At 43.5% G+C, this 27,972-nt stretch overlaps 2 protein-coding genes across 2 annotated transcripts in view; one reads left to right on the top strand and one right to left on the bottom strand.

The window, feature by feature from the left end:
* gabrd (gamma-aminobutyric acid type A receptor subunit delta) overlaps positions 1-2,857 on the bottom strand; it is a 57,392-nt gene extending 54,535 nt beyond the window's left edge. The window contains exon 1 of the mRNA XM_078238627.1: positions 2,569-2,857. Coding sequence (XP_078094753.1) covers positions 2,569-2,636 — 68 coding nt within the window. The 5' untranslated portion in view covers positions 2,637-2,857. The remainder of the gene's footprint in view (positions 1-2,568) is intronic.
* The window catches only part of cfap74 (cilia and flagella associated protein 74), a 216,799-nt gene continuing 191,543 nt past the window's right edge, over positions 2,717-27,972 (top strand). The window contains 1 exon segment of the mRNA XM_078239710.1: positions 2,717-2,998. Within this exon segment, the coding sequence (XP_078095836.1) occupies positions 2,717-2,998 (282 nt within the window).

Consider the following 27,972-nt stretch of genomic DNA (forward strand, 5'->3'; position numbering starts at 1 on the left):
CTGTCTGCTAGCCTCCCGATCACTGCCCCTCCAACCATATCCGGGCCAAGCTCACCCCCCTGCCTTGATCTTCACCCCACTACCCCCCCAGTCCCGACCCCGCCCCCCCATCCCAACCCCCATTCTGGCCCCATTTACACTGATCATTATTCAAAGATTAAAGGAAAGGGTAGAAGGGATTTGGGACCTCAGGGGGTTGTCACCCAGCCATTTTTGTGAGTAACCCTGGCCTGGACAAGGGCCCCATGCTCAGGGTTAGGAGCCACAGACAACAGCAGAACCTGTGAATTTGTGGTGATGATGGTGGAGGAGCTAGAACCTTGAGGGACAGTGGCTGCTTCCAGGCAGAGGATCCTTCAGGGAGAGGCCACGGGATTCCTTCAAACACATGTGTGGGAGACAAGGGAAAATCATCTCATGAATTCAGTTCCTAGTTATACTGCCCATTACTGATTGGGGGGCTCCTACAAACAACTGCTGAAATGCCAAACTGTGAGAAATGAGCAGAGACCTGCCCTTGGACAGATCACTATTGTGATAAAGGTAAAGTTTAATAGTTTCAACCTCCCCGCCATCGATGGCCAGCCCCGATCTCTGGCCTCCCTCCCTCTGTCACCTCCGAGTGCAGAGTGGCAGGGGGACCCCCCCACGCCACTAGTGGCCCCACCTCCCATTAGGCCCCACCTTCTTGGTGCTGCCTAATGCCTGGTGGCAGTGTCAAGGTGCCCCTTGGGTACTGTCAAGCTGGCAATGCCCAGGGGGCACCCCGTTACTCCTGACCATCTGGCGGGCTTGATGGCCCCCCTTTACTCCAACGGGGTCAGGCCGCTAGCTTCCCGCAAGTGGGGAGCTATTGTAAAACCTGCTGGAGTGAAACACTCTTGAGGGGGTGGGGGTGTTGGACACTCTCACAGGCCCAGAGTCTTCAGTCCTGGGCCCCGCTAATACAATGTAAATTACATTTAAATTATTTATACAGCTCCGTGCTGTTTTCTGGCGTGGAGCTGACAGCACCAGTAACCCGGTGCCCAGAGTGTGTGGCACCCAGCAGGAAGCCTGCCACTCTGCCCGCGCTCCAGTCTCCCAACCCGCTACGCTGCTTTCCCACCCCCATTAACTTCTGAGGAGTCACAGAGACTCAAAACATTAACTCTGATTCTCTCTCCACAGATGCTGCCAGACTGGAGTTTATCCAGCATTTTCTGTTTTTATTTCTGCCCAAGAACGCAAGACTGCCCAAGGTCGTAAATGGAGCCCAATCCATCATGCAAACCAGCCTCCCATCCATTGACTCGGTCTACACTTCCTGCTGCTTTGGGAAAAGCAGCCAGCGTAATCAAGGACCCCGGACATTCTCTCTTCCACCTTCTTCCGTCGGGAAAAAGATACAAAAGTCTGAGGTCAGGTACCAACCGACTCAAGAACAGCTTCTTCCCCTGCTGCTGTCAGACTTTTGAATGGACTTACCTCGCATTAAGTTGATCTTTCTCTACACCCTAGCTATGACTGTAACACTACATTCTGCACTCTCTCCTTTCCTTCTCTATGAACGGTATGCTTTGTCTGGTAGCGCGCAAGAAACAATACTTTTCACTGTATACTAATACATGTGACAATAATAAATCAAATCAAAGATTTCCTCAGCCTCCACAGTATTCTACTTTTATTAAACTATATGAACAATGCCTTGAAAATCCAGAATTAACTTCACAAGACAGAAAAGGCACATTTTTGGTTCGACAGCAGGGACTTAATCACAGAATCCCTGCAGTCCATTCGGCCCATCGAGCGTGCAACATTGTTACACTGAAGCAGTAGCACAATGTGCTGCATTTAGCATTGCTAATGTTACCTATTAAAAATGTTTGCTGTGATAATGTAAGGGGCAGTGCGCGCTACATTGTGAAATCTCAGTACGGTGCCGTTGGCCAATGTTCCGTCCTTTAGCTGAAATTACATTTTTGTTTTAATTTTTAAAAACCTAAATCCAGGGTTTTTAAAAAAAAATTGTTTGAAAAAGAAAAAAATCTAGTGGACGGGTGAATATATTTATTACCTCGGCCGCTTCCCAGGCAAAGTCTTTTCAAAGTCCCTCATTACAGAGTGGGTAGAGAGGGAAGGATGGAGGAAAAAAGACAGATATTCGGGGGAGGGAAATAGGTCAGTGCGATGCGGAAGGGTTAACAAGTGTTGGCACGAATTGTAGAATGGGGAATGCGTTTTGAAAATAGCCTTCAGCGGATCCCAAAATATCCAATAAATCAGAGCGATGAGGAATAATAATCTCAATGTGTGTGTGTGTATATTATATAACTTGATAAGGATTAAATAGGTATTTAAATAGTACGTGTAGAACACAGGATAGTGGGATTTACCTGTGCACATTTTAATCTGACTGCATCATAAACAGTCTTGCTTGTACATTCACCCCCTTTCACCTTCTCTCTGAAAAGCAGCAACATCCACACTGGAAAAAAGTTACAACCTTCACCCAAAACAGATCGGGAGAGGAGTACTGGAATTTCATAGAAAGCACGGCAGCCTGTGTGCAGTGCAATCATTACTTACCTTATAAACTTGTGGTGTTGCGCGTACAGTAACAGCAGAGATGTCAATGTCAAGGTGATAAATTCCATTTTATTTCCCTGAAGTTAAGAGTTGCGGTGGCGCCGGCTCATTCAGGAGGAGGTCAGTCCGGGCAGGGCAGCTCTCAGCAATGCGCCCACAGACTGCCGCCGTCTCATCTTGCAGCCCCGGGGTTCTGCTCCGAGCTGCCGGCAGGATCGCTCAGGGTAAAAGTGTTATCACCAAGCGCAAACAGGAGCCAGCTTTTCCTCCTCACTACACATCACACTCTGCCCACATTCCCAAGCTGCGGCCAGTTAAAGGGACCGCGCCAACTCCTTCTGCACTCCGGGTGCAACATTTAAAAATCAGCCCAGATTTAAAAATCAGCAGCTCCTGTTTAAATGCGGAAAGTGTGGCACCTTTGCATCAAGTAATTAATCCAATACCACCGATTGAATCATCAAGTCACTAACAATTCAGCTATATTTGATTATTTTTCTCCCTGTTGTCTCTATAGAAACCTTTATCAATTTGGTCAATGTCGAAATGACATTTCTTATATTAAAGCGCCACTTTGAGAGAAAAAATAATAAAACTTGGTGTTTAAATCCTATATTTGCCAGGTCCCAGTGTGTGTGTGAAGTGTATGAATAGACAACGATGGCCAGGCACAAGCCCCATGAGTTCATCCAGTTTATGACCACAACCGGCTGCAACCCCCTCCCAGCTCCCCAAACCAGTCCCCCTCCTCCTCCTCCCCGGCAAGAAGCAAACACCAGGTGGAAAACCTGGGAGGGGAAACATGCTTTTCCCAAAGCCCCTGTGGCAATTACAACAACTGCAGGAGACCGCTCTAACTCTGAGTAATGTCATGAGGTGCCTAACGTTTGGTACACAACTGATGACCTTCACCCCAGCGGGGAACAGGTTCACCTCAAGAAACTCTGTCCACTGCTCAAGCCGCCACACATGTGGCTTCCACACATGTGTGTCCTATGATGGCAGTGAGCTGCGTGGAGTCCACAATCAAGGGTTGTTCTTACAGAGCAGGAGGTTAAAGGGTGAGATGTACAACATTATGAGTTTTGATTGGGTACCCGGAGAGAAACTTTTCTACCGGCAGCTGAACGGCTAATAGATTTTAAGATAAAAGCAAATTACTTATCCTTACTTTTCCTTACGTTTTCTTCCCCGTTCTCTAAATTTTGCCTCTCTCCCACCCATCTCCCCCCTCCGCCCACATCTTCATCTGTCACAGCTTACCCTCTGATTTCAGCTTCTCTGATTAATAAAGGGATAATGGGCTATGGGGAGATTGGGGATGAGAAAAAAATCAGCCATGATTGAATGGTGGAGCAGACTCGATGGGCCGAGTGGCCTAATTCTGCTCCTATGTCCTATGGTGTAATAGTCTCTGCCATTTGGCCAATAACACCCTTTATTCTATGGACTGCCAGTAGCAGCCTTTTCCCCTGGTTTCTGTGGCTATGACTCATCTTTCATTCCCTCCCCCTGCAGTATAAATATCTCCCACTTTCTCTGCCTTTTAGCTTTGACAAAGGGTCACCTGGATTCGAAACGTCAGCTCTTTTCTCTCTTTACAGATGCTGCCAGACCTGCTGAGATTTCCCAGCATTCTCTCCAACAGATTTTAAGATAATTGACAAAAAGAAGCAAGAGGCGAGATGAGGAGAATTTCTTATCAAGATGTTGGGATGTCTGTTGCCTGAGAGAATACTGGAAGCGGACTCTATCATACCTTCCAAAGGGAATTAGGGGAGTATTTGAATAGGAAAACCACAGGGCTGTGGGGAAAGGGGAGGGGGACTAATTGGACAGCTCTTTCAAAGAATCACCACAGGCACGATGGGTCAAAAGGCCTCCTCTGTGCTGTACAATTGTGTGATTCTGGTAATTGCAGAGTCCTGCCATTGACTGGAAAATCAGCCTAGGCATTGCTCCTGGTCTCTGTTGGAAGTGCAGGTGTGAATCTTGAATGAGGATGGGTTTAGCTTCTGGCCAAGTTGATCTTTCAGAAAATTGGCATCGGTACAATGAAACAAATAGACTCCGTGTGTGCTTTAACATTTGTGAGAGTCAAACATTCTTGTTCTACTTTAAAATAGATTGCTTTTGGATGGAAACTGCTCGAGATCAAAGTACAGGTTTGGTTGTTTCTTGGTGCTTTTGGCAAAGACATACAACTCTATAAAGTTGTTGAATATATTTATACCTATGTTCAGCGTCCTTCCTGAAGTAGCACAGACTGACTGGTTGAATTGATCCAAGGAGATACTATTTAAATAAAAAATCTTTCAAGGGGCATGTGTGCAGTTCTGGTTGCCACATTATCGGAAGGATGTGATTGCACTGGAGGGGGTGCAGAGGAGATTCACCAGGATGCTGCCTGGGATGGAACATTTAAGTTATGAAGAGAGGATCGGTAGGCTTGGGTTGTTTTCATTGGAGCAGAGAAGACTGAGGGGCGACCTGATCGAGGTGTACAAGATTACGAGAGATATGGACAGAGTGGTAAGAGCAGCTGATCTCCTTAGTTGAAGGGTCAGTCACGAGGACACATAGGTTCAAGGTGAGGGGCAGGAGGTTTGGGGGGGATGTGAGGAAAAACATTTTTATCCAGAGGGTGGTGATGGTCTGGAATGCACTGCCTGGGAGGATGGTGGAGGTGGGTTGCCTCACATCCTTTAAAAAGTACCTAGATGAGCACTTGGCACGTCATAACATTCAGGGCTATTGGCCAAGTGCTGGCAGATGGGATTAGGTGGGAGTTCAAGTGTTTCTAATGTGTCGGTGCGGACTCGATGGGCCGAAGGGCCTCTTCTGCACTGTATGATTCTATGATACGATCGCTGGCTAGACCAGCATTTATTGTCCATCCCTAATTGCCCTTGAGAAGATGGTGATTGTAGGATAATGTAAATAGTATATTTAATGGATTCAGGGACTTGGAGGGAGATGTAGTATAAAGGGTTAATATTAAATATATAATAGACAGTCCACTTCATCAGTGATGCAAGATAACAAAACAAAATATGCTGAGAGATAGTTCTATGTGGAGCCTTGTGCTGTATGTATATGGTTAGTAGAATGTTTAATAAAAGGCAAAGTTTACTAACAGTCTAGCCTCCAGCAGCATCTATAAATCCTAACTAAGGATAACCTCATTTAAGACCCACTACGCTAATAACAGATGGTGATAGCAGAAAACACCACAGAAAAAGTGTAGAGCCCAGCAACTGGAAGAAACAGAAACAGAAAGTACTGTTGGACAAGGACAGCGTGAGAAAAATGCCAACAGAACTCTGAGAAAGGCTGTAGTGAGGGAAAGCCCTGGAGAAAATCTGACCTTTACCAGAGTGCTTCAAGAAAGTGGAAGACTCGGATTAAACCAAGAAGTGGCAGAGTTGGTATTGTGGGTTTACAAGGTACAGAACTATTTTGCGATTAGTAGAGAAGATGAACAAGAAACAGGTTAATAGCCTTCTCCCTGTGGGCAGCATGGTGGCATAGTGGGCGGCACGGTGGCACAGTGGGTGGCACAGTGGCACAGTGGTTAGCACTGCTGCCTCACAGCTCCAGGGACCTGAGTTCAATTCTGGCCTTGGGTGACTGTGTAGATTTCCTCCAGGTGCTCCAGTTTCCTCTCACAGTCCAAAGGTGTGCAGTTTCGGTGGATTGGCCTGGTAAGTTTGTGGGATCACGGGCCTGGGTAAGATGCTCTTTCGGAGAGTCGGTGCAGACTCAATGGGCCAAATGGCCTCCTTCTGCACTGAAGGGATTCTATGGTTTTATGCCATTGGTAGCAGTGCAGACTGCCTCATGGTCAAACAGGGCATACATGAAGAGACAGTGACATACAACAAGGGTCTAAATGTCTTTGACTCACATTTCAGCCTCAGAAGAAATACAATCATAGAAAAGATGATGTTCAACCGATGTATCCAACAATTGGGAGAGGGTGAAGATTCCTTCATAAACGATTTATTTCAATGAGCTGAGAATTCTGAATATGAAGCCTTGAAAGACAAACAAATTCACGATTGCATTGTTGTAGGAGTCTTAGAGGAGGCTTTATCAGATTTTCTGCAGTCAAGGGGAAACTTGATGCTATCAAAAGCTGTGCAGTTAACAAGGCAGGCAGAAGTCAGAAAGAAAAATCATGTACTTACTCGAGGCAGCAGGGATTGTGGAGAAAAACACCTGACGGTGCAGTTTGTAGGACATAGAAGTAGCAGCACTCAAAACCAGCAAAAGAATAAAGTGGGTGTGGCAGCCACACTTACTCAGTGTTCTTGCTATAGAGGAAACATAGGAAATAGGAGGAGATGGCCATTCGGCCCGTCACATCTGCTCTGCAATTCAAACAGATCATGGCTAATCATCTACCTCTATGCCACACTTCTCCACTATCCCCATATCTTTTGATATCATCCAAGGAAAAAGCAGCACTGGCAGGAAAAATACCCCACCAAAAATGTGGAGTGCCCTTCCTGCAAGAGTAGACAACATCTGAAATCCAATTAAAACATGTAACCCTCAAGAAATTGAAGGTGAAAAAGACAATGAAATGCTATTCTTGGGAGAAATTACAGGAACAAATGAGAACTGCTGGAGTACAGACATTATGGTCCACGGACGTAAAGCAAATTTCAAATCATTCACGGGAACAGGAGTTTCAGTTCCTTCAGACTTAGAACAGTGGCTAAAGCAAGACTTTCTCCATACAACAGTCCAAAGGTGTGCGGGTTAGGTGGATTGGCCATGCTAAATTGCCCCTTAATGTCAAGGGACTAGCTAGGGTAAATGCATGGGGTTATGGGGATAGGGCATGGATGGAATTGTGGTCGGTGCAGGCTCAATGGGCTGAATGGCCTCCTTCTGCACTGTAGGATTCTATGACCTATGATTCAACTCCATGGCCCGGGAGGCATTCATTGAAGGTCAAGGGACAGTTGGCTGCTAAACTCCAGTGCACATGAGTTGACATGGCTGTGCATGCTGTTGCTTTTGGTACCTAGGTCAACGTTCTCTCTCCACAGATGCTGTCAGACCTGCTGAATTTCTCCAGCATTTTCTGTTTTTGTTTCAGTGTCAGGTGGTCCATTGGGTTCATTCCTTATCAACGTTTCTGTAGTAGTTTCATACAACTGAGTGGCTTGCAAGGTCATTTCAAAGTCAGCCACATTGCTTGGTGTCTGGAAGTCACATGTAGATCAGACCAGGTAAGTATGGCAAATTTCCTTCCCTAAATCGCATTATTGAACCTAACAGGGTTTTATGACAATCAATGATAGCTCCATCCATGGTCACCATTAGTGATTAGTAATAAACCTGTTGGACTTTAACCTGCTGTTGTTAGACTTCTTACTGTGTTTACCCCAGTCCAACGCCGGCATTTCCACACCCTGACCATTAGTGAGACCAGCTTTTAACTCCAGATTTATTAATCAAATTTAAATTCTACCAACTGCTGTGGGATTTGAACCGTGTCCCCAGGATATTAGACTGGGCCTCTGGATTGCTAGTCCAGTGACGTTGCAATTACATCTCCTTCTCCCTTTTATGCAAAATCTCCTGTGAAACAAAGAAGAATTTAGATTGTAACCACAAGCTACAAGGGACTAGGCAGCAACGATTGTAACAATTACTTACTCCAAACCCTTGGGTACCTCGTGGACACCTGGCGGTGATCACTTCTACAAAATTAAAAGACAAATTAAGAGAGGGTGGAATGCTCTCTCTGTGCATTTTGCCATTTTATAAACAGATGTTTGAAAATTACAGTATAAGCAGTTTGACGTGAGTATCACCTGGAAGAACAGATGTGTAAAAATAGGGAAAAAATATTTTTTTATATCATGTGTGGATTTCTCTCCCATCCAGTGATTCCTGTGAAAAGTGCGTGGATGTCGGATAATAAAGAAACAGATTTGACTATAACATGAGCGTCCCCAGCCAAGCTGGCTGCTGGCACACATTGCCTTGCCAGGCTGACACAGGTCTCTTCAGTTTTAAATTCTAATGTTAAGGAAGTCATGTTTTAGTTCTACAGTTCTGACAAAGGGTATGTAACTCGAAATGTTGGCTGGAGTTTTCCAGTTGTCCTCCCCCCCCCTTCCCCCCCCCCCCCCCCCCCCCCCGCCGTCGCTGCAAGCAAGGACTGAAAAATTGGCGCCCAGCGAAATCTCTGTTCACTGGAGCAGCGCTCCGAAAGCTAATGGTGTTTGCTGCCAAATAAACCTGTTGGACTTTAACCTGGTGTTGTTAAAACTCTTCCTGCAGCGGGACCAGAGAATCCCGCCGGTGTTTCTGCCCTGATAGATGCTGGCAGATTTGCTGAGATTTTCCAGCATCCTCTGTGTTTGCTTCAGTTATGCAGTCGCTTGGTGAGACCAATCTGCGGTTTCAATGGACACTGCTCTTCCGGAAGTATCTATTGGTTTGAACAAATTCACTGACAGCACCCAGCCCTCAAGGGACACAGCATGGGCAGAGGTGGCATAAACACGACTTGTATTTCCCTGAGTTTAGCTGGTTGAAGAATCATCCAATTGATGAAGGAATTTGATAGAGACAGAGACGTCCTGTCCTCCAATGAAGATAAGGGGCATAATATCAAAATCAGCAGTAAGCGAGTTAGGAGTGAAATCAGGAAACACTTATCCACAATAAGGGAGTAAAAGTCTGAGATCTCTCCCCGAAAGGCTGTTTTCAGATTAAAAATGATAGATTTTTGTTAGGTAAGATTATCAATTAATATCAATCAAAGATAGCGAAATGGAGTTGACATACAGATCTGATTGAATGACAAGTTCATGGGGCTGAATGGTTTACTGCCGTTAATATGTCCCTAACAAATGCTACCCGTCCTTCTTAAGACCAGCCTTCTAAGCATTCAGGCAAAATTACTTTAAAAACAACTTTAATGCATTGGATACTATGAAAACTGTGTCCCTTGTCAGGTCCTGTTTTCTCAACTCTCAAATGACCAATGTGCCAGTGAGGACAAAGAAATGCTTCAAAGAGATTCTCTCTCCTTGAAGTGTGGGAGCATTGACCTTAATGACTGCAAGGAACGCGCTACTAATTGTTCAAAATGGTCACAACTTGTCTATCAAGCTGCATCACACTTTGAATCCCAACATCTTAATGATGGGGCAGAGCTCCAGATTCCAGTACCTCATGGGACGTCCTGCTTCCTGTGTCCAAAGATGTGTGAATTGAGAAGTGGCCTACCAACCATGCAAAGACCCATGGCAGAAACTCACGACCCTGAGTAAATGTCATTGGCAAAACGAGGGACAGCCGACGATTAGTACAATTAGGGACACAAGTTAAAAGTGAGGGGTGGGAAATTTAGGGGGGATTTGAGGAAAACCTTTTTTACTCAGAGGGTGGTGACGGTCTGGAATGCGCTGCCTGGGAGAGTGGTGGAGACGGGATGCCTCACATCCTTTAAAAAGTACCTGGATGAGTACTTGGCACGCCATCACATTCAAGGCTATGGGCCAAGCGCTGGCAAGTGGGATTAGGTGGGTAGGTCAGGGCCTTTCATGCGTTGGTGCAGACTCGATGGGCCAAAGGACCTCTTCTGCACTGTAGTATTCTGTGATTCTGTGATGGAGCTATTACATCTAACTCAGTTAGCAGACAGGGAAAATGACACTTCCAACAATGTAACATGCTCCTCACTACCACAAGAGCAACAACTTGTATTTGCCTTGAACATTAAGAACTTATCACGATATTCCACAGAAATGTGAGAAAAAAAAGCAGTCAGCCAAGGAAGGAGAGAATGAAAAAAGTGACAACAAACTTGACTAGAAGTGTTTTTTAAAGAGAGTCTGAAAACAGAGGAGAAGATTTGAGATCTGGGAGCCCAAGTAGTTGAAGACACTTCTGTAAAGGAGATTAGGATACTATGGATAGTAAGGAGATTAGAGTCAGACGATTGGAGAGTTCAGGAAATTCGGAGAATGACTAGAGAATGCTTGCCACCTGTGGAGCTGTGCCACAAGAGGGCAGTGGCCCAGACAGGGCTGAAATGTGGAAGGACATTTTCAGCCCCACGTACTGGTCACAGATGTTGGCTAATTTTTGTGATGATGGCATTAAGCAGTTTTTGAAAGGATTCAATTTTCTGATGAGATTTCCTTTATAGTTACAACAGCCAAATCAGTTTATGTACCTTCTGTGTAGCCAATGTGAATGGGTAGGGACTTGAAAATTCAGATTATAAAAGAAACGCGACTGAGGATTCCTCCAGGGAAAGAATTCATTTCAACGTTTCCACATGAACCAAGTTAATAATAACTGTTGCTCAATTGTAAAATTGCAATACTACATTTAACTTATGGGTAGTAAGCAGTTTTCAATCTATTCATGCTGCCTAAAGTAAATTTGGTCAATATTGAAATAGTGAATGTGTTTCATTCTGCCTATGGATGCTTCAATATTGCGTTGCATTCGTATCTACTCCATTCTCTGCTCCGAGCCAATAGCCAGCCAAATAATAATCAGCTTTCTACCCTAAAGCAAGATGCAATCACCTTCCTAATAGAACAAAATTTAAAGATAATTGCGCCTGATTATAACAAATTAGTATTACTTTTGAAATCTTACTAAAACTAATAATTGTCTCACCCCATTAGATTATGGTCCTTGACTGCAACTTAATTAGATAGTTCAAGAAGCTCATTAAATAGGAGTGCACAGAACTTCACTGCCTGTGAAGAAGCTGTGGATCATTTCTCAATGATGACCATATGCCATTGCTGTGATTCTAATGACTCCCTCTATATGGCGAATAGCTCACACCATTCATACTTTGGCGCAGGTTCTCTGACGCCAGTCAAAGAGAGGAAAACTACTGCTTGAGGTTGTGACCATTATATTTGGTCACAGGCTTTTTGACTTTTGAAAATTTTATTTATTTATTTATGGGTCACAAGTAAGGCTTACATTAACACTGCAATGAAGTTACTGTGAAATTCCCCTAGTTGCCACACTCCGACGCCTGTTTGGGTCAATGCACCTAACCAGCACGTCTTTCAGAGTGTGGGAGGAAACCGCAGCACCCTGAGGAAACCCACATAGACACGGGGAGAACATGCAAACTCCACACAGACAGTGACCCAAGCTGGGAATGGAACCCGGGTCCCTTGCGCTGTGAGGCAGCAGTGCTGAACACTGTGCCACCGTGCCGCCCAATCATGTTACAGAGGCAACAGGATTCGGTGGTGCCTACTGGAAATGCAAGTTTAAAATCCTGTCCACACCAATTTCAGCCCCACATCTTATCATTGGAATTTCTACTATTTACGGTGCTGTAGCCATAGTGGGGGAGTGCCACTGGCAAAAGTCCTGTAATATACAGAAAGCAGAAGTATATTGTAAGTAGATTTACAATGATTAAGCAGAATAGCTCCAAACATTGATACCCAATGTCAGAAGTTTTGCAAAAGGATTAAGAAGATTTTGGAAGGAAATTTTGACAGTGATTTTCGAGAACTATAAAGAGATTGTAAAAGAGGCTGCAGAAATGTTCTGTTCAGATATGGGGAAAAGGTGCTAAACCGTTTTGCCCAAGAGGTTAGAGTTTAGTTGATGTGAAGAATTGTCATTAAATCAGACAGATAGAGACGTCAGTAAAGGATTACTAAATTGAGTTAAACTGTTGCTTGGTTTAAACAAAGAAACATATGAACTAGGAGGACCGGGCTGTTTGGCCCCTGGAGCCAGTTCTGTCATTCAATAAGATCATGGCAGATCTGATTGTCGCCCTAATGCCATTATCCTTTTGTTTGTACATAGAATCCTCTATCACAGAAGGCTGTGGAGGCCAAATCACTGAATATATCTAAGAGGGATATAGGTAGATTTCTAGATTCTAAAGATATCAAGGGGTATGGGGAGAGCGCTGAAGTATAGTGTTGAGATAGAGAAATCAGCCATGGTCATACTGAATGGCAGAGCAGGTTTAAAGGGCAGAATGGCCTAGTCCTGCTCCTATTATCTGTTTCATGTTTTTATCCTGTTTGCCCTGTGCAATCCTTCGCCAGCACTGCCCCCCCCCCCCCCCCCGCCAACGCCATGTACTCCACAATAATTCTTAACTCCTTGTTAGTCAAGAATCTATCTAACTCCACCTTGAAAATATTCAATGACCCTGCCTCTTCCGCTCTCCAGAGAAAAGAGTCCCACAGACTCATGACTCTCTCTGGGAAGGGGGGGGGGGGGGGGAGGTTTGGATTCAAACTTAGAATCATAAAAACCCTACAGTGCAGAAGAAGGCCATTCGGCCCATCAAGTCTGCACCAACCACAATCCCACCCAGGTCCTATTCCCATAACCCTTCATATTTACCCTGCTGGTCCCCCTGACACTAAGGGTCAATTTAGTATGACCAATCAACCTAATCTGCACATCTTTGGAGTGTGGGAGGAAACCGGAGTACCCGGAGGAAACCCACGCAGACACAGGCAGAATGTGCCACCGTGCTACCCTCCATCTTATCTCCATCTTAAATGGGAGACCCCTTATTTTTAAACCGTGTTTCCTAGTTTTAGTCTCCACCAAAAGGGGAAATGACCCTGTCAAGTCCCCTCAGGATCCTATATGTTTCAATAAGACCACCTCTCGATTTTCTAAACTCCAATGATACAGATCCAGCCTATCCATCCTTTCCTCAAAAGATAACCCACCCTTCCCAGGAATCAGTCGAGCGAACATTCTTTGAACTGTTTCTAGTGCAGTTATCTCCCTTGTTAAAGAGGGAGACCAAAACTGTCCGCTGGTTTTGAAGGGACTCCCTTTTTATAGTATTTAAGTATTTGGTGTTTAAGTGTTAGATAGTGCTGGGAAATTACCAGTGCCAGCCTGGGTTATAATAGTCAAATATTAACACAATACATATCAAAATCTTAGAAATATAAATATGTTGGTTGAACCAATTAAAGACTGCAATACTATAATTCTGTTATGCTGTACTAAGCTGAAATTAACTGATGTTTGTTGGAGTTCTGAAAGTCAGCTTTTTCCTTATGAGTTGCATCCTATTGCTATTTGTTGGGTATCGGTCACCTTTTTGAATTGTACCAAGTAATTCTGACTTCAGTGATCCTAGTAACTAGAACACAACACCTATAGATGAATAAAACGGACATAGGCCGGAATTTTACCAGCATGCCTGCCCCGATTCCGGGCACCATTCTCCGTTGACCTCGGGCGGGATCGTACAAAACTCGGGTGGAAATTCCACCCTACATTTAAGAACATAAGAACTAGGAGCAGGAGTAGGCCATCTAGCCCTTTGAGCTTGCTCCACCATTCAATAAGATCATGGCTGATCTTTTCGTGGACTCAGCTCCACTTACCCGCCCGCTCACCATAACCCTTAATTCGTTTACTGTTCAAAAATTTATCTATCCTTGCCTTAAAAACATTCAATGAGGTAGCCTCAACTGCTTCACTTGGCAGGGAATTCCACAAATTCACAACCCTTTGTGTGAAGAAGTTCCTCCTCAACTCAGTTCTAAATCTGCTTCCCCTTATTTTGAGGCTATGCCCCCTAATTCTAGTTTCACCCGCCAGTGGAAACAACTTCCCTGCTTCTATCTTATCTATTCCCTTCATAATCTTATATGTTTCTATAAGATCTCCCCTCATTCTTCTGAATTCCAATGACTATAGCCCCAGTCTACTCAGTCTCTCCTCATAAGCCAACCCTCTCAACTCCAAAATCAACCTAGTCAATCTCCTCTGCACCCCCTCCAGTGTCAGTATATCCTTTCTCAAGGAGACCAAAACTGTACACAGTGTGGTGAACCATCGTTGGTTCCCACTGTGGGATTGTTCTAATGTTGTTGTTGGGCTAGGGTGGGATTGATACACCTGTGGTTGTTACTGTTGTGGCACATCCCAGTCGGGCTCTGCCTCCTGGGAGAGGTATTAGACCCCCTGCTCGGGCGGGACCTCTTCAGTCTGGGATAGTGTGTTAAAGTTCTGATAGTTCCATTGTTAGTTAATAAAAGCCTTCTTTTACCGAAGCTTTGTGCCTCGTGTCCAATTGATGCGCATCACACAGTACTCCAGGTGTGGCCTCACCAGCACCTTATACAGCTGCAACATAACCTCGCTGTTTTTAAACTCCATCCCTGTAGCAATGAAGGACAAAATACCATTTGCCTTCTTAATTACCTGCTGCACCTGCAAACCAACTCCTTGAGATTCCTGCACAAGGACACCCAGGTCCCTCTATACAGCAGCATGCTGCAATTTGTTACCATTTAAATAATAGTCCATTTTGCTGTTATTCATACCAAAATGGATGAATTTCACTGAATTGAGTCTTGTCAAACCTATGCATGTCTGGGAGTGGTACTTCAGCAAGTACAAAGAACAAAGAACAAAGAAAATTACAGCACAGGAAAACGCCCTTCAGCCCTCCAAGCCTGCACCGACCATGCTGCCCGACTTAACTAAAACCCTCTACTCTTCCAGGGACCATATCCCTCTATTCCCATCCTATTCATGTATTTGTCAAGACACCCCTTAAAAGTCACTACCGTATCCGCTTCCACTACCTCTCCCAGCAACGAGTTCTAGGCACCCCCTACTCTGTGTAAAAAACCTGCCTCGTACATCTCCTTTAAACCTTGCCGCTCGCACCTCAAACCTGTGCCCCCTAGTAATTGACTCTTCCACTCTGGAAAAAAGCTTCTGACTATCCACTCTGTCCATGCCTCTCATAATCTTGTAGACTTCTATCAGGTCGCCCCTCAACCTCTGTCGCTCCAGTGAGAACAAAACCAAGTTTCTCCAACCTCTCCTCATAGCTAATGCCCTCCATACCAGGCAACATCCTGGTAAATCTTTTCTGTACCCTCTCCAAAGCCTCCACATCCTTCTGGTAGTGTGGCGACCAGAATTGAACACTATATTCCAAGTGTGGCCTAACTAAGGTTCTATAAAACTCCAACATGACATGCCAATTTTTAAACTCAATGCCCCGGCTGATGAAGGCAAGCATGCCGTATGCCTTCTTGACTACCTTCTCCACCCGCATTGCCACTTTCAGTGACCTGTGTACCTGTACACCTAGATCCCTTTGCCTATCAATACACTTAAGGGTTCTGCCATTTATTGTATATTTCCTATCTGTATTAGACCTTCCAAAATGCATTACCTCACATTTGTCCGGATTAAACTCCATCTGCCATCTCTCCGCCCAAGTCTCCAACCGATCTATATCCTGCTGTCTCCTCTGATGGTCCTCATAGCTATCCGCAAATCCACCAACCTTTGTATCATCCTCAAACTTACTAATCAATCCAGTTACATTTTCCTCCAAATCATTTATATATATTACAAACAGCAAAGGTCCCAGCACTGATCCCTGAGGAACGTCACTTGTCACAACCCTCCATTCAGAAATGTACCCTTCCACTGCTATCCTCTGTCTTCTTTGACCGAGCCAGTTTTGTATCCACCTTGCCAGCTCACCTCTGATCCCATGCCACATCACCTTCTGCACCAGTCTGCCATGAGGGACCTTGTCAAAGGCCTTACTGAAATCCATGTAGACAACATCCAGTGCCCTGCCACACAGCCATTGGCTGATGACCAGGCTGTGACTGGTCCTTTGTAGGATGAACCAAGAGTCAGATTAGGCAACACTGTCAGAACTCTAAATGAAATATAAATTCAAATCCAGATTCTCCTGTCTGCCAGGAATATCAGTAGCAAAGAGTCACTGCAAAAAGGCGGTGGAAAGCTGAAACTCTCTCGCAAAAAGCTGCTCAGGCCAAAAATCAACTGAAAGTTTTGAAACTGAGATTGAACGGTTGAGGACTCTGGGTCTGTACTCGTTGGAGTTTAGAAGGATGAGGGGGGATCTTATTGAAACTTACAGGATACAGCGAGGCCTGGATAGAGTGGATGTGGAGAGGATATTTCCACTAGTAGGAAAAACTAGAACCAGAGGGCACAACCTCAGGCTAAAGGGACAATCCATTAAAACAGAGATGAGGAGGAATTTCTTCAGCCAGAGAGTGGTGAATCTGTGGAACTCTTTGCCACAGAAGGCTGTGAGTGTCTTTAAGACAGAGATAGATAGGTTCTTGATTAATAAGGGGATCAGGAGTCTGGGGAAAAGACAGGAGAATGGGGATGAGAAAAATATCAGCCATGATTGGATGGTGGACCAGACTTGATGGGCCGAGTGGCCTAATTCTGCTCCTATGTCTTATGGTCTTATGATGGAATTTTGTGAGGCAAAGAGCCTTAACAGTTACAGATAATACAGATATTAACAGTTACAGATAATGCAGATATTAACAGTTACAAAATAATACAGATATTAACAGTTACAGAATAAAGGTTGGTAGTTTGAGTTAATATACAGATATTAACAGTTACTGAATTAAGAAATGGTAGCTGGAGTTAATATTCAGATCAGCCATATTTTAATTGATTGGCAGCAGAACAGGCTCCAGGGGCTAAATGACCTCTTTCTGTTCCTATGTTGCTACATATAGATTTTCAAACATTTGCCGTTCCCACTGCATTTGAGATGGTGTTTCCAGTACAGGTAGAAATTTGACAGTTTTAATATGTATAGATTTGGAAGATAATTTTTTCTTGTCTATCCCAAAGATGGGTCGGAGACAGCCGGTGTCAGTGTCTCTGCAAGCACCAAGTGGAAACAATTCTTGAGATAAATTTGGTATCTCTGAAGGAAGGTACCATGTGGACAGCAGTGTTTCAAGAAGCTGGCTCAAAGCCACCCTTTCAAGGGCAATTAGGGATGGGAAATAAAAGCTGGACTAGCCAGCGATGCCCACATCCCGTGAACGAATAAATAATAAAAACAAAGTTTGTTACCACTTCTTCATTATCATCACTAAAGCTAGGGGTTCCATCAGCCACAGTGGTCTAAGTTCATGGATTTATAACCTCTCATTTTGATATTCCCCTCTCTGCTATGAAACTTTCCCTGCAATATTACTATAATATTTACACAACTCCTAAGATTTTGAGTAAATCTATTTAATTTTATATTGTCTCCCAAGACTGGAATGTGCTGATACATAACATGGCTTAGTTAGCAGAGTTCATTGTTATAATTAGCATCTGTGTTAATGACTGTATAGTTGAGAGACATTGCTAATGGCCTGCTCAAGTGATCTGTGCTGATGTGATTATAACAGCAGATTTATTTTATACAGAATTGTTTCAAATATAAACGATACTCTATAGATGTGGTCGTGAGGCCGACTCCTCAGGCTGTAAAATCTGCCCTCGTTACACTGTGGGTCTGAATAGCAACAAAACATTACATAGGACTGAAATCAGCAGACCTTCAAGGACAGCTGGAGAAGTTCCATATAGCCTATGGCGTGTCTTTATCTCTGTCCTGTAAAAATAGGTAATAGACTCGGCCTGCCATTACTCCAGATCTGTGCTGCTAAGATATTGCTGCACATGCCTCTGACCAATATGATGTCAAGAAAATGTACTTGGAGCACCCTCTTCCCAGCTTTGCAGCTCTCCCAACTCAGCTGGGGCAGCCATTGGTAGAGTTTCTCAAGGCAAATGCAGCATAAACCTCCAAGTCGGAAATCTGAACAGTGAAGGTGATTGCACACAGCATGACGCCATGATAGTTCCCATAGAATTTCTGCACCCACCATTTGGGGGCGGGTGGCAGGATTTAATTGCCAGTGAGTTTCTGGATCTGTTGGGGTCTTGTGAGCTCGCTTGTGGCAAACTGAAATCACAGCATGTTTAATATCTGGGTCTCATTAAGAAGCTGCCAGACAACATCCCACCTGGAATGTGTGGAGGTAGCCGGTGGCATGTGGAAACTCATGCAGCTAGAGAACACCTAATGACCCTCTGGTAAGTATACGGACCAGTTATGGGGAGAGTTTAAACTTGATTGGCGGAGGGATGGTAACCTGAGGGAAAATTGAGAGAGGAGAGGAAGAAAACTGGCAGTGGCAGGTAGAGCAGCATTAACTGATAAAGAAGGTATGTCAGAGCCTGGTATCAAGGTAAACAGAATACTTGGAGACAGAAACAGAAAATGTTGAAAAATCTCAGCAGGTCTGACAGCATCTGTGGAGACAGGAATACTTGGAGAGTTTGATATAATTGGAGTAGGCAATACTACACTTGAATGGAGTCAAAGTAACATTTAAGTTTATTTATCAGTGTTACAAGTAGGCTTACATTCACACTGCAATGAAGGTGCTGCGAAAATCCCCTAGTTGCTACATTCCGACGCCTGTTCGGGTACACTGAGGGTCAATTTAGCTTGGCCAATTCACCTAACCAGCACATCTTTGGACTGTGGGAGGAAACCGGAGCACCCGGAGGAAACCCATGCAGACACGGGGAGAACGTGCAAACTCCACACAGACAGTGAACCAAGCCGGGATTTGAACCCGGGTCCCTGGCGCTGTGAGGCAGCAGTGCTAACCACTGATGCACCGTGCTGCCCCCCTCGGCACCTGTTCGGGTCATGGGGCAAGTAAAAAAGCCTAAATCAGGATTAATGTACATGTATGTGAATGCATGACGTGTGGTTAATAAGATTGGCGAACTAAAGGCACAGGTTACCAAATGGAAATATGATATTACTGCCATATTGGAGAGCTAGCTCAAAGAAGGGCAGGACTGGGTGTTAAATATTCCTGGGTACAAGGTGTTCAGAAAGGAAAGGAAGAAGAAGAGGGGCGAAGGGAGAGGAGTGGTAGTATTGCTTGAAGATGGTATTACAATGCTGGAGAGAGAGAATGTTCTAGAGGGATCAATCTCACTGGCTAACGTGTAATGACACTGATCGATGTAGTATATAGACAACTAACTAGTGGAAGGGATGTAGAGAAATAAATTTGCAAATAAATTACAGAAAGGTGCAAAAAATATAGAGAAATTATAATGAGGGACATCAATTATCCAACTATAAACTGGGATAGGAATACCACAGAGGGAAAAAAGGGGTGAGAGTTCCTGGAGTGTGTTCATGATAGTTTTCTGCAGCAGTATTGGATCATTCTGATCCAATATTAAACTTGATAAGTAATAAGTAATATTCATGCCACACAAGTGATTAGCACCCCATCACCACCTTAAACATTCACTCCCTCTCCCACTGACACACACTGGCAGCAGTGAGTGCCATCTACAAAATGCACTGCAGCAACTCACCAAGGCTCCTTCAACAGCACCCTCCAAACCCACAACCGACCAGCCTTGAAGGAAAAGAGCAGCTGTTGCATAGGAACACCACCGTCTTCAAGCTCCCCTCCTGTTTTAGAAATATAACGTTGTTTCTTCACTGTCGCTGTGTCAAAATCCAGAAACTTCATCCTAACAGCATTGTGGTTGTACCTACACCACGTGGACTGCAGTGGTTCAAAAGGCAACTCACTATCACCTTTGCAAGGGCAATTAAGGACGGGCAATAAATGCTGGCCTAGCTAGCAACATCGATACCCTGCAAAACCTGCCTGTTAGGCAGAGAGGGTTAAAATCGATTCCGTTATGCAAGTCGAATCTTGTCATGCATTCAACTGTAATGTTACATAAAAGACACAGGGGATATTAAAATATCAGTTTCTGAGCTGATGTGAGACATAACTAATTACTCTCACTATTTATGAGCTTTACTTGTACTGTGTCTTGGGTCGGTTGGAGAGGCTGGGACTTCTCCACAGAGAAAATAAGGTTGAGAGGAGATCATAGAATCAAAAAGAATAGATCATGGAATCCCTACAGTGCAGGAGGAGGCCATTCAGCCCATTGAGCCTGCACCAACAACAATCCCACCCAGGCCCTATCTCCATAACCCCACATATTTATCTTGCTAATCCCCCTGACTCTAAGGGGCAATTTATCATGACCAATCCACCTAACCCGCATATCTTTGGATGGTGGGAGGAAACCGGAGCACCTGGAGGAAACACACGCAGACACAGGGAGAACATGCAAACTCCACACAATCACCCAAGGCTGGAATTGAACCCGGGTCCCTGACGCTGTGAGGCTAATCACTGCTACCTTTGATGGATGTATTCGTATTCATGAGGAGCATGGACAGAGTAGATGGTGAGAAACTGTTCCATTTGGAAGAAAAGTCGAGAAGCAGAATGCATTGATTTAAGAAGAATGGCAGAAGAACCAAAAGGTAACATAAGGAAAGATGTTTTTACACAGTGAGTGGTTACAATCTGGAATGCACTGCCCAAGATTGTGGTGGAGACTGATTCAATTGTGGGTGACTGTGGTGACTTGTGGTGATTGTCCCTTTAAGGGCAACACAGCAGAGTAAGGGTCACATGTCTTGAGTGCCAATTAGGACTCAGAGTGGGGAATCACCCCAAGGGGTGCAATTCCCCTCTTAGGCAGGCAACATGTAGGGACCTAGGTGATCCATGCGGCTGCTGTAGGTTACTGAACACTTCTTATTAATAAATCCCTTTTGATTCACTAATGGAATATCTGAAAGTGCATCATTCCATTTTCAAAAGATAATTGGTTAATTATTTGAAGAGAAAAAAACTTGCAGGTCCACAGTTAAAAGCTGAGGAATTGGTAGTAACTGAGCTGCTTTGAAAGCAGCAAGTACACAATAGGTTACTGTGCTGTAATCATTCTTTAATTTTATATGCCTATTTGAGAAAGTGGCTTATGCATCACAATACATTAAGAGATCCACTTAGCAGGGTCAGGCCTACAGTACAGTCAGCTGAAAGTTAAGCTAACCAGTCACCCAAAACTAATAACAGTAACCCAGAATCTAACAGCTCACTGCTCAGGCAAGCACAAGCATAGAGCTAGCATATAGTAACTGTGCACATGCAGAGATTTCCCTGATAATCTGCTCCCATCCTTCTTTGTTTTCCATAAGTTTCTGTTAACAGATTCTCTCTTTATGTCTACAGACACCAAAATGCATAAAGTGTTGGTCAGAACTCATCTTAACCTTGTCACCTAATTATTTGAAAGTTAACTATTGAATTTCAAAGCACATAAAGGCCAGTGTATGAAGGCAAATAATTTAGGAAAAGGTTGAGCAATCTATTCCATTTGAAAAAGAGAAGTTTTCAGCATGATCTATAAGATATGAAGATGAAATTCAATTTTTTTTAATATGGGGCGGCACGGTGGCACAGTGATTAGCACTGCTGACTCACAGTGCCAGGACCTGGGTTCGAATCCCGGCTTGGGTCACTGTCTGTGCGGAGTCTGCACGTTCTCCCTGTGTCTGCGTGGGTTGCCTCCGGGTGCTCCGGTTTCCTCCCACAGTCCTGAACAGGCGCTGGTTAGGTGAATTGGCATAAATTCTCCCTCAGTGTACCCAGACAGGCGCTGGAGTGTGGCGACAAGGGGATTTTCACAGTAACTTCATTGCTGTGTTAATGCAAGCTTGTGACACTAATAAATAAACTTTTAAAATGTGTCGGTAGTAACATTGTTGTCTTTCTAATATATGTATAAGCAAAATGAGGAGAATGAACATGTCTGCTAAAGGTAAGATATGAAATATGAAATGAAATCAGAATCCTCAATACTAGTTTTATGACTGAAGATGAGCTGACATAAAATGAAGCACTGGAGTGAGAATTCTTTTAAATTATCCCTTAGTGAGAGAAGAAAAATACCAAATTTAATCAGCCCTGATTAATGGCACTAACAAGATTACTTTAGCGAATCAAATATGTCCATGTACAAGGCTTCAAGAGCAATTATTTGAGGATTTACTGAAATGAATGATTTAATAAAGCCCAGAAAGCACTTCAGAAAATCAGTCTAGAATATAGCATTTTAATTTAGAGAACTGCAATTTAGAACAATGCTTTGAGTACATTTATAAAAATGGTTATAAGCAGATTTAGGAAGTTACATTGTGTGCAATGATTGAAACTCAATTCAACCATGATAAAAAAATTACCCAATGGCTACTGTACTTAATATGCTTCTGTCATATTTCTTGTGTAAATTGAAGAGGCATTGCCTGCCCTTGAGTACAATCATTTTTGATGTCTTTTATAAGTATAATTGTGATGAAAACTTCTTAACAGGGATGTGTCATTAAGAAATGTCTTCACTGACGGTTGAAATAATTATATTAATAAATGGAACCTGCACATCTAATTTACTTATTTTTAATTTCCCCACATTACAGTAGTGACTACACTTCAAAAGCACTTCATTGGCTGGGAAGCACTTAGGGATGTCCTGAGGTTAAGCGAGACACCGCATACATGTAAGTTCTTCTTACTTTTGTATAATTTGCATGGCTAGATAAACTGTGAAACTGTTCTTGGTGAGGAAATACAAGATTCCGATGAGGCTGAGTTTGCAGAGAATATAATAGGTAAAAACATTCTGGAAGCATGAGTCTTTGATGTGGTAAATTCAAAATGAATCACTAATGATTTGATCACATGAAACGATGCAAATTAGTTGTTGTTAGTTAGATTTTATGGTTTGTCAGTGGAATTTCCGAGCCTGGTTGTGCTTTGATGGAGATGTTTTTGCCTGTCGCAAAGCTTTCTTCTAAAACACCCACCCCCAGTGCTGGCTGACTCTTCCTTATATACACATCTGAGTATAATTAACTAATCAATACTCAACACATGGTCACTTTAAACTATTGCGTATTTAACATCCATCAACAGAGCCTATTAGATACTAACATGGCTGTCTGCCAAAATGCATTTGTTGAGACTTGCTCCGGTGGATTATTGGCTAAATACCTCTCCTGGTACAGTTATACGCAGGAAACATCCGACCTCGTTTGTGGCTGAGATTCTCCGGTGCTGCCACAGTGAATGGAGTTTTGGCTGAGCACCAAATTCTCCTTTCTTGCTGACAGCGAGGCGGGAATGAAAAAGATCAGAGAACCCCGCCTAAGATAGCGCCAAAGGAGGACATTTTGTCCCATTGAATACAGCACTGAACAATGTAGCTTCAAACTCCTTTTCTGTGCTGTTCTGCTAATCAGGATTAGAATTGACTGTGATGCCTTTTATAATGAAACATTCTGCCAGCATTCACCATCTGAGATCACACATGATGACTAGTACCTTGGATGAGAAGCTGAAAAAACTGTTGGCAAAGATGGAACTGTACCCTGGGCATGCTTAACATGCTCAGTAAATGAGGAAAAGGAGAGAAATAATTGAAATAAAAACAAAACTATAATTTGTTCAGGTTTTCTTCCTCATTAAGCATTTTGAATGAAAACATCAACCTCTAAAACTGAAACTCACCATGGAGTATATAGCTTGTATTCCCGAGGAACAGGAAAGGAAATATTTTACTGCAGTTGCTGGAATTCTGAAATAGCTTCCACCTTACACTGGGTTCATGTTTAGTTTTCCAACAAGTATTACAAACAATAGCACATCTGTAATTTCAAGTATAGAAAGGTTTCCATTGATACAAGCTTGTTGGCTCCATGTATTTCTCTCTATTTTTCTCCTCCCTTGGAAGTATTTTCTCTTCCCTCTCATCTATCGAATAACTTGAACATGAACCCAACCTTCTTTAAGTAAGCTGGCTGTACAACATTTATCATATATTTATTTGTATATGGCTAAAAGGGAACTATTGTAATCATCTGAAAAATGGTTTATGGTCTGTTGTAGAAACAGATAAAGGGAAATTATATTCTATTGAGTGACCATATGCTTTTTAATTGCAATAAAGTATTTGTAAACTTACCGCTGTTACAGTCATCTCTACAGTTTATACTTTATAGCTAGGATCCCCTGTGTCTTACTTAGCACTTTTCCAATAATATGAGCAGATAGTCAGTGTTCCTTCTGAATCAGGAATTCATGCCAGATATCCTTCATCTTATCTCCTTCCATTTTTCTCACCTGTTCTTCTTAAGAGTCTGCTCCTGCTGGGATATCATTCCACAGGCATTAGCCAACTGCTCAATCTGGCACTCTCTAACAATCAGCATTTCTCTACACAAGTCTGGACAGTGTCATCAAGCTGTTCAGTCAGGGTAAAACATCATTGCTGCTCTCCACAGTTTACAGCAATAACTGCAAACAACAATATGGAGTCATAATCTAACTTCATATTTCTCCTCTCGTATCCCTGATGATGAGAAATCATCGCCAATAAACATAGCTTCTTCTGTGTGTCATAATTATGTAAGACAATTTATTTATATAGCTCTTCTTAGCAAATGAACAGAAGGTGACAAAAATATTAACACCGTTTCAATGGGGAGGCGATGGCCTAGTGGTATTATCGCTAGACTATTAATCCAGAAAGGCAGTATAATAACTCCAGGAGTCAGCAGTAAAGGAACGGTGCTTTGTTGCACAAAATAAAGTAAAGCAAAACCACAATCCTGTGGTGAACACAAACAATTCCCAATCGGGAAAATGCAACAATGGACCCACTCAGGGGCCTGCTTTATACAGGACTCGGTATATGAGCTCCATCTGGTGAGTTAATTACCAATCCCCATGGAGCTCATATTCAAAGAGTCCTACAGGGAGGTCAATCAGCGATTCCCCATGCGAGTCCAGGGGGTTATCACACTCAGCTAATGTTATAGTGTCTTGTAGATGGTACACACTACTGCTACTGTTTCTAAGGGGTGGAGGGAGTGAATGTTTGTGGAAGAGGTGCCAATCAAGTGGGTTGCTTTGTCCTGGATGGTGTCACACTTCTTGAGTGTTGTTGTACTCATCCAGGTAAGTGGAGAATATTCCATCACACTCCTGACTTATGCCTTGTGGATGGTGGACAAGCTTTTGGGAGTCAGGAGGTGAGTTATTCAGCACAGGATTCCTAGCCTTTGACCTGCTTTTGTAGCCACAGTATTTATGCTAGTCCAGTTCAGTTTCTGTTTCTTTTGTTACGATCCCAGCTTTGTTACGATTATTATAATTCAGGTCAGAAATTCCAAAGTGTCTTATGAAGCCCGTCTGGATAATAAGTTTTGCAATTTGAATTTGGCTAGGGTAAGCATGAGATGTTTCACTTCAGATGTGATTCAAATGACCCATTAGGAAGCTTTTATCAAACAATTTAAGAATACAGTTAACATGCATCGAAAGAAAATTAGCAATAACTTGTACCAATTACAAACAAGAAAGAAAAAACAACCATGATATTGTATAAACCTTTACAAATATGTGAAGTGGCCCAACCAAACAAACTTCCTCAAACAAAACCCTTGATACAGATTTAGCACAGAAAATATGAATGTTCACGTGATGCTGGAACTTAGTCCTTTGGTTGGATGCTGCAGTTCTCTTGATAGACACACAAGCAAGCTTGAAGTCAGAACAGCTTCCCCAAAGCACCAGGGAGAGAGAGAGAGTGGCTCTAGGTACTAACTAGCAAACCACCAACAGCAGAATTTTCACTTCAGGAAGGCAAGAAGCCTTGCTTCCAGCTAGCCAGCCGAATTTCCAATACTAGGGAGAGAGAGAGAGAGAGAAACACTGCTTTTCATTCTGATGTCCAAACACCTTCTAACTAAAACAGCAGCCAGCAGCCAAACTGAAAGTGAAAACTTGAATTCACTATGGAAAAAAACTGTCTAAAACACATGACCTGTTATCCAGTCGTAAATTCCAAGGCAATGCATGAGGCCCAGATTAAAAATAAACAAAACCCCATTTAAACCATTGAAGCAGCAATAAAAGGACTTTTAACAGTCGGTGCCACAATGAAACCAAAAGGCCTGCTTCCAAACTGCAGGGAACATGATTTAAAAAAAACATTTCTTAAAGGTACACTAAGGTTACACTATTGAACAGTCAAGTCCCAGAATGGAACCCAAGTCGACAGACCATAACTTTTATTATTTATTTAGAGACATGGATGAACAGAGTCACAGAACTGCCAATTAACTTCTAACAAAATAATAAAACATTTATTCTGCATGAAAAGATTGACTAAAATACAAACCCACCTGTATCTTCACAGATCTTTAAGGATAACACAAGTTACAGGATCTATCTTATAGTATGGGGGTGATTTTCTGGCTCTTCCCACTGGCGAGGATCTTCTGGTCCTGCTGACAGCAGACCTCCACTGCCAGGAAACCCATGGCGGAGGTGTCAGCAAGACCAGAATATTCCATCACCAGTCAACGATGTTCACGTGATGCTGGAACTTAGTCCTTTGGTTGGATGCTGCAGTTCTCTTGATAGACACACAAGCAAGCTTGAAGTCAGAACAGCTTCCCCAAAGCACCAGGGAGAGAGAGAGAGTGGCTCTAGGTACTAACTAGCAAACCACCAACAGCAGAATTTTCACTTCAGGAAGGCGGCACGGTAGCACAGTGGTTAGCACTGCTGCTTCACAGCTCCAGGGTCCCGGGTTCGATTCCCGGCTCGGGTCACTGTCTGTGTGGAGTTTGCACATTCTCCTTGTGTCTGCGTGGGTTTCCTCCGGGTGCTCCGGTTTCCTCCCACAGTCCAAAGATGTGCGGGTTAGGTTGATTGGCCAGGTTAAAAAAAAAATTGCCCCTTAGACTCCTGAGATGCGTAGGTTAGAGGGATTAGCAGGTAAAATATGTGGGGGTAGGGCCTGGGTGGGATTGTGGTCGGTGCAGACTCGATGGGCCGAATGGCCTCCTTCTGCACTGTAGGGATTCTATGATTCTATGAACGACGGGCCGCCTCCCACCACTGAGAAACTAGTGGTATTCCCAGGTATTTGCTGCCCCTGTCCTTCTAGATGCTAGTGATCATGTGTATGGAAGGTGCTGTCTAAGAAGGTTAGGGGGATATGGAAAATCCCTCCCTGTATTGTTCTCAGTAAGTACACAGTCCATGTGAACCAACAGGCAAACTGTGGTCAGATACACCACACTCTGAAACCAAGTGGCAGACACTGCCCAATCCAACTTCTATGGATTTCTCATCAAATCCCAACTAGATGATTATCATTCTGTGAGCCAACCAGCCACACTGGAACTCTGACTCCCACACAAGAGTTTCCAAACTACAAAGGGTTGTGAACGATGCCCAGTCCATCACACATCAGCTTCTCATCCATTGACTCTGTCTACACTTCCTGCTGCCTTGGAAAAGCAGCCAGTGTAATCAAGGACCCCACACACTCCAGACATACTCTCTTCCACCTCTTCCATTGGGAAAAAGATACAAAGGTCTGAGGTCATGCACCAACCGACTCAAGAACAGCTTCTTCCCTGATGCCATCAGTCCTTTGAATGGACCTACCTTATATTAAGTTGATCTTCCTCTACATTCTGTACCCTCTCCATTCCTTCTCTATGAATGGTATGCTTTGTCTGTATAGTGTGCAAGAAACAGTACTTTTCACTGCATCCAAATACATGTGATAATAATAAATCAAATTAAATCA

Source organism: Mustelus asterias, chromosome 22, assembly GCF_964213995.1.
Source record: "Mustelus asterias chromosome 22, sMusAst1.hap1.1, whole genome shotgun sequence".
NCBI lineage: Eukaryota > Metazoa > Chordata > Chondrichthyes > Carcharhiniformes > Triakidae > Mustelus > Mustelus asterias.